Source organism: Brachyhypopomus gauderio, unplaced genomic scaffold (assembly GCF_052324685.1).
Source record: "Brachyhypopomus gauderio isolate BG-103 unplaced genomic scaffold, BGAUD_0.2 sc148, whole genome shotgun sequence".
Classification (NCBI taxonomy): Eukaryota; Metazoa; Chordata; class Actinopteri; order Gymnotiformes; family Hypopomidae; genus Brachyhypopomus; species Brachyhypopomus gauderio.
In genome coordinates, this window is record NW_027506969.1 from 141,098 (window position 1) to 149,161 (window position 8,064).

General features: G+C 42.0%; 1 protein-coding gene across 1 annotated transcript; it reads right to left on the minus strand.

Annotated features, from left to right (window-relative positions):
- Nucleotides 1–20: 20 nt before the first annotated feature.
- On the minus strand, nt 21–6,599 carry LOC143500405 (uncharacterized). Its single transcript, XM_076994526.1, has 3 exons — nt 5,940–6,599; nt 3,207–3,481; nt 21–1,856 (listed from the first exon to the last, which is right to left on the minus strand). Exons 2-3 carry the CDS (start codon nt 3,478–3,480, stop codon nt 28–30), a joined length of 2,103 nt encoding a protein of 700 aa, XP_076850641.1. The 5' UTR covers nt 3,481; nt 5,940–6,599; the 3' UTR covers nt 21–27.
- Nucleotides 6,600–8,064: the final 1,465 nt, after the last annotated feature.

Sequence of the window (8,064 nt, forward strand, 5' to 3'; positions counted from 1 at the left end):
TTCTAATGACAAGACACGTTTGGCCTCCTACTCCTCTCCTCCTCCACCCTCCTCCCCCCTCCTCCCCTCTTCCACTCCTCCTCCACTCATCAACCATTCTCCCACCAACCACTCTATTCCCCCTTTCCTGTCTTCCACTACACTCCCTCTCTCCTCCCTGAGGATCAGACTGTACCGTGTCTTCCTTCTTTCCTCCTCCCCTCTCATCCCTTCTTCTTCTTTCCCTGCCTGCTTCAGTTGCCAGCTCTCCTCCACTTGATTCCATCCTTCTATCTCTTCCTCTCGGCTTATCACCCTATACAAGGTCTTCCTGAACACTTCTTTTGTGTCTGCTGCTGTGGTCCCTTCATCCTTCACTTTCTCCCTCTCTCCCTCCCTCTCTCCCTCCCTCTCTCCCCCTCTCTCTCTCTGCTCAGACACCCCTAGCCTATCTTCTTCCTCTTTCGTTTTAGATGCGAGGTCATTTTCTCTTGCGTCTCCGTTGTCATCCTTTACTCCTCCTGCCCTGTCATCTCCTTCTTGTCCTTTTGAGATGAACAGAACTGACCGAAACACCGCTTGTGTCTCTCGAATCTGCTCTGGGGGTAAGAACACCACCCCCTCTGGCTGTCCACTTGGTCCTGCCCCACCTATACCTTTTCCCCCGTCCGTAGCGCGGTATGCCTGCAGGGCGATGGACCCACCACAGGCAGCAGTGTGGCGCTGTTCTCGGAGTGGCCTGTAGAGGGCGCTGTAGGTGCGTAAGAGCCACAGGAGCAGCATGCAGCAGCAGATACCTGAAAGAACACAAAGTGGCAACAGCCCAGCAAACAGCCACCAGCACCACAGTCCCCGCACACCACGCTCCAGACCCGCCCCCACTAGGGGCAGCCTGGCCTGGGCAGTGTGAGAGGAGGGGGCACTAGATGACCTGTGTGTAATCCAGACGTAGGACACGGTGTAGGGAAGGGTGGAGGTGGGAAATGATGCACTGGGTGTAGCAGATGGACTAAATGTTGATGGTTTAATTGTTGTTTTAGTTGCTGGTTTAACAATCATTAAGGTTGTGGTGGGTTCAGTATGTTTGCTTGTGCTCCTGGATGTTGTTTGGGTGGATGTTTGGGTGGGGAGAAAGTGCCAGAAATCCCCCCTGACGACACCCCTCCCATGCCCCCTGGGTGTGGCCATGGGAGTGTTAGTGGGCATGGCCATGAGGGTGTTCGAGGATGTGGCCATGGGAGTGTTAGTGTGTGTCTCATTAGGTATGGCCATGGTTGTCAACATGAGGTTGTTAGTGGGTGTGGCCATGTGGGTGTTAGTGGGCGTGGCCATGATGGTGTCAGTAGGCATGTCTGAGTTGCAGTAGTCTTCCTTTTTCAGATCAATAATGGGCTGGCCATTCAGGTGTTGTGGCCTTGCACACACCACGCTCTCTGGACTGTTCTCCAGCGTGGTGGGGCCAGTGTGTTGGTATATGTTGTGAGCCTGGTCCTCCAGGTAGAGCTGCAGGTAGCTCGCCTCACAGCTGCACTGCCACGGATTCCGGGACAGGTAGACGTAGGGCAGGTCAGGCTTTGAGGAGAAGAACCCATCAGGCATGGTCTGCACGTAATTATCTTCCAGGTCAAAGGTCTTGAGGTTGGGTGAGGAGACGTGTTCGAGCAGCCGGAGGGGGAGGACGGTGAGCTGGTTCCGTGACAGGTTGATGACCTCTAGGTGTGGAAGGTCAGCGAAGGTGGAATCATGAAGGGAGTGAAGAGCGTTTCCATCCAGGTAAACCTCCATCAGTCTGGGGGTGGAGCTGAAGACCCGGCTCCCTAAACCCCTCAGCCTGTTATTGGACAACCGCAACACGCTCAGGTTTCCAAGCACTGGACCTGAGAGAGACCATGCAAGTGCAAGGAATTCAACCATGAGGAATTTGAAGACATTTTTATTGATGTCAGCATTATGATGTATTCCTGTAGTAAGATCTCTTGTTGTGCAAACTGTTCAATGTCAATAAACGAGTATTTTACTCTTAAATACTCTAACCAAAACACTTTAGTGTTCAGTACTCTAACCATAGTAGTTCACTTTTAAACACTAATTGTAGTATAAATAAATTAACTTGTGAAATGTACTTGATGAACATTTTCATAATCATTATGTAAATATTATGAGGAAAGGTCTACATGTCTTTATAAATAAATGTAAATATTTTAACAAGGGAAGGCTTGTACACTCAACTGCCACTTTATTAGGAACACCTGTTCAACTGCTCATTAACACAAATGTTGAATCAGCCAATCACATGGCAGCAGCTCAATGCATTTAGTCATGTAGACATGACCAAGACGATCTGCTGCAGTTCAAACTGAACATCAGAATGGAGAAGAAAGGTGATTTAAGTGACTTTGAACGTGGCTTGGTTGTTGGTGCCAGACGGGCTGGTCCGAGTATTTCAGAAACTGCTGATCTACTGGGATTTTCACCCACAACCATCTCTAGGGTTTACAGAGAATGGTCAGAAAAAGAGAAAATAAGCCTCCAGTAAGCCTCAGTTCTGTGGACGCAAATGCCTTGTGGATGTGCAGCTGACAAATCTGCAGCAACTGTGTGATGATATCATGTTAATATGAACCAGACTCTCTGAGGAATGTTTCCAGTACCTTGTTGAGTCTGCCATGATGGATTAAGGCAGTTCTGAAGTCAAAAAGGGGGTCCAACCTGGTACTAACAAGGTGCAAGATATACCTAATAAAGTGGCCGGTGAGTGTATGTCATTATAAATAAATATTGTAATGAGGGAAGATGTGTCATTATAAACATACATTTGATAATGAGGGAAGGTCTGCATGTCATTATAATAAATATAAATATTATTATGAGGGAAGGTCTGCATGTCATTATAATAAATATAAATATTATTATGAGGGAAGGTCTGCATGTCATTATAATAAATATTAATATTATTATGAGGGAAGGTCTGCATGTCATTATGTGTAAACTGACAGTGAAAGTTTGTTTTTACAGACCATATTGAGCAGCTTTATATAAAAGCCCAACCCCAGCACCAGTGCATATTAGTGGTGCTCACCTGGCGGGTCAATTACACTGATGTGGTTCTGACTCACCTGGTGGGTCAATTACACTGACGTGGTTCTGACTCACCTGGTGGTTCAGTTATACTGATGTGGTTCTGACTCACCTGGTGGATCAATTACACTGATGTGGTTCTGACTCACCTGGCGGGTCAATTATACTGATGTGGTTCTCACTCAGGTCCAGCTCGTGCAGGTGTGTGAATGCGCTATAGGTGACCCAGGAGAGCAGCATGAACTGGTTCTGAGTAAGAACCAAAACCTGTGTGGTTAAATCTATCCCATCAGGCACTGCACTTAGACTTTGAGCCACGCAGCTCACACGAGGTCGGTGGTCTTTGTTCCTGTCGCTGTGGCAACCACTGCTTGTAATGACGAAGCACCGAGAAATGAGGAAGAGGACGGTGAAGAGGAGCATTCTGACAAAGAAGAGATGTGACATTAAACCTGTAAACAACACACCTGTAAACAATAACCCTCTAAGAATTAACCCTGTACATCGGGGGTGTCAATCTCAAGGCCCTCGGACCAATTTTGGCCCACCACGTCATTTTTGTGGCCCACGAGAACTTTAAAAGCCTAATTGTCCAAAATAAAAGTCAAATACATGCAGTGACCAAAAACTACATTTCCCACAATTATGTTGCCTGTGAAGTGACGGCATCGCAACACTGTAGTGTCATGTGATTTTTCTAATAAGTGTAATTGAGAAATGGGTCATTCCAGGATTTTGGTACATTTCAGGGGTGGTAACTTTTGCTCATTTTTGATCATTTTAAATCATATATTTATTATCTACAGGTTATAAACTATCAAAAAGTTTGATTTGTCAATCTCAGATATGGAAGAAGTTTTTTCTTTATTAGATTGGTGTGCAGTAAATTGGTATGCAGTAACAGGGTTGCGACTAACAGGGTTGTAAATTTAGGCTAAGTTGTGGTCTACCCCAGGAACAGATGCTCACTGTAAAATTTAGCTATGTATACAAGATCAAGGACAAATATGGTTATATAAGTATATAAAGTAAAATTTGACTCTACTCAATATTAGTCTTACAATATGAGGAACAGGGTTGCATTCACTGAGTGACACACACAACTTGGACAAACATATTTGGAAAAAAACCTTGAAAATTGTTAGAGCACTTACCATTTTTCTTGCCATGTGGGCAGGAAATGTCCTTGTGATGCAAATACCTTTGTGCTAGTACACAAATATTTTTAACCCTTTCTCTGCCAGATAAAATTCTTTATGGTAACAGGGCTGCGCGCATATTGTGGGACACAACTTAATAGTGTAAAAACTGACATGCAATACAATGTAGACCAAAGAAGTTGTTTTCATAAGTAAAGAAGATGCATTTCAACAATATACAAGAGGAAGTAATTTATTTAGAGCTTAATTTAATTGTTAAATTTGGCAAAGGATTTGGTCACCCAATGTGTGGGACAAGAGAAAATGGCAATTTTTTGAGGTGGTTCAAAGGTATTCGGTCTTTTGAATAATATCTAAGGTGCTTATTTTTCCACCAAATTTTACAGTTTGTCTTATAACAAGTACAATGTTAAAAAAATAGTCATTTAGATATTTTGGATATGTACATTTGAAATTTAATTGGTGGGACAGGAAATGTACCAAAATCCTGGAATGACCCAAATACAAATAATGCTCCCAAAAATGTCCAGGAAGAGAAACATTGATGCAGATAGAAGGATGTTTCAAGAAAGATGAGAAAGGGAATACGTGTTTGTGCTTCAAGAAGATAAAATGGTGTGTCTTTTGTGTTATGAAGCGGTGGCAGTTATCAAAGAGTACAACCAGCGTCGGCATTTTGAGACCAAATATGGAGCTAATATGCCAAAATTAGGCATAAAGAAAAACAACAAATTGCCAAAGAATTAAAAGGCAAACTGTGATCGCAACAGAATGTGTTCACAACCACAAACGAAGCGGCAGTAAAAGCTGCTTTGTTGTGACAATGGCCTGCGCTTCAGTCTTTTTCAGAGGGAGCATTTTCGAAACACAAATCTTTGACTATAAGCATAAAGCTATTTTCACAGTTATTTGATATTTCAAATTCTGAACAAAGTAAATGTGATATCTTTGATGTTATTTTTCTTTATTCACTTGGATAGTTTGATTAATGTGGAGTAATGTGGGTTTCATAATCAAATTAAAAGTATTTGTTATAATAACAGAGCAACAATCAAACATTTTTTACATCTTTGCAAATATATCTGTAATATTTGTAACTTGAATAAGTAATAAATGCAGTTATTTAACATTAAGGAGTAGTTACATTTATAAGTTGCCTGCGGTGAAAATGAGTTTGACACCCCTGCTATAAATGATACACCTGTAAACAATAAACCTGTAAACAATAACCCTGTAAACATTAAACCTGTAAACAATAACCCTATAAACACTAACCCTATAAACACTAACCCTGTAAACATTAACCCTGTAAACAATAACCCTATAAACACTAACCCTGTAAACATTAAACCTGTAAACAATAACCCTATAAACATTAACCCTGTAAACATTAACCCTTTAAACAATAACCCTGTAAACATTAAACCTGTAAACAATAACCCTATAAACACTAACCCTGTAAACATTAACCCTGTAAACAATAACCTTGTAAACAACAACCCTGTAAACAGTATTTTAGGCATAAGCTGCTATCTCACTATTTACATAACTAAAGTCATAAACTTTCAATTTATTTAAACAAAATCTAACTTGTCTAATAATTTTTATTCATGCACACTACACATTATAATTAACACATTAAAATTAAGGTTCTTGAGGGTAAATGAGCTCCATACACACCCTAACAATAACCCCCTAAACCTAACCCTAAACCATACACACCTGCTCAGTGCTGTGATGAACACGTCTCTCCTGCTGCTGAATAACTGTGCACTCTCATCTCCTGCTGTGTTTTTAATAGCAGTTCATTATCATTTGAGTCCATGTTTCCTTTATGGACCCTGATAAGTTCACTTCCTTCAGTGAGTTATTTATTCTCAGTTAACCCCCGTCACCCTCTGTACGAGACCGTGGGTGATGTGAGCAGCTCCCTCAGTCAGAAACACCCTCGCTGAAGAATCGAGCTTTCATAGGTCATCCATCCCAACAGCAGTGAGACTGTATAACGCATCATGATGTCATGAGTCACTTGATGCCATCATTTATGCGCACAGTGTACTTTACATATGGTACATATACACTCACCGGCCACTTTATTAGGTAAATAAAGTGTTTATACCTTTATTAGTTGCTGCAGATTTGTCAGCTGTACATCCATGATGTGAATCTCCCGTTCCACCACATCCCAAAGTTATAAACAGTTATAAACAAACATGGTGTCAATTTTCACTGCTATGCAGATGACAACTTTACATATCAGCCAAACCTGATGACAAATTCAGTTTAGGAAAAATTGAGGCCTGTGTAAGAGATATTAAATGCTGGATGTCTCTAAACTTCCTCCAACTAAATGAGGACAAAACAGAAGTTCTCCTCCTGGGCCATAAGGCCTCAAAACAGAAAATTCCAGATCTAATGCTTAATCTCGCAGACTACCCCATTACACCTGGCACAGTAGCCAAAAACCTAGGCATCATACTCGACTCTGACCTATCATTTGATAAATACATAGATAATACTACTAGGATAGCTTTTCTACATCTCCGCAACATTGCCAAGTTAAGAAATGCATTATCACAGGATGATGCAGAAAAATTGGTGCATGCCTTTGTTAGCTCTAGACTAGACTACTGCAATTCACTACTGTCAGGATGTTCAAATAGGAATTTAAATAGTTCAAAATGCCGCATATCAGTCCAGTCCTATCAGCCCTGCATTGGCTCCCAGTTAAATTCCGTATTGACTTTAAAATTCTTTTATTAACTTATAAATCACTGCACGGGCTTACTCCTGAATACCTCCAGGAACTTATTTCCTACTATGAACCCCCACGTCCACTAAGATCACAGGGTGCTGGTCTTTTATTAGTTCTAAAAATTAACAAGGTAACAGCAGGGAGAAGAGCCTTTTATTATAAGGCCCCCCAGCTTTGGAATGCTCTTCCTAAATGCGTCCGGGACTCTGACACAGTCACAATCTTTAAATCTAGGTTGAAACCCACTTATTTAGTCTAGCGTTTGATAATTAATATCCCCCTTAGATAAAGGTACAGATCCAGGGGTTCATAGACGAAGGGTTTTATGGTAGACTGGGGTGCTGGTGCTGTCATCCTGTCACTGCTCGTGGTCACTCAAGTTTGTTGACAGTGCAGTGGATGGATGCCATTGTCTCAGAATGCCCCCAAGTCTATGTTACCTTCTGGTTTTGCCTTTTTTAGCTAGGCTGTAATAATTTAACTTGGTGCCGGAGTTGCTGCCACACTCCAGAAATGTTTATAATTTTACCTGTCCTGTACATGTCCTCATACAGTGCTAATTTTCCCTGTTTCATTTCTCCACATGGCTGCCCGCCTGCTCGAGGAATAATGAGATGAGGAGAGACAAGCGATCCATACTGGGCCAGCCACCTCCTGCCTAACCGGATGCCTACACCAAGATGGACATTATTACATCTTTTTCCTTTTCTTTCTCTTCTTTCTGTCTATATTGTTGTTGTTGTCATGGTGACCGGTGTCGGCCAGAGGAGGATGGGTTCCCCCCCTGAGTCTTGGTTCCTCTCAAGGTTTCTTCCTCATGCAAAAAAACTAGGGAGTTTTTCCTTGCCACTGTCGCCTTTGGCTTGCTCACTGGGGGCTAGGACTCGGCACTTGTAAAGCTGCTTTGTGACAACAACTGTTGTAAAAAGCGCTATATAAATAAAATTTGATTTGATTTTGATTTGATTTGATTTTGAAAAGTGCTCTATTGGACTGAGATCTGGTGACTGTGGAGGCCATTTGAGTACAGTGAACTCATTGTCATGTTCAAGAAACCAGTCTGAGATGATTTGTGCTTTATGACATGGCATG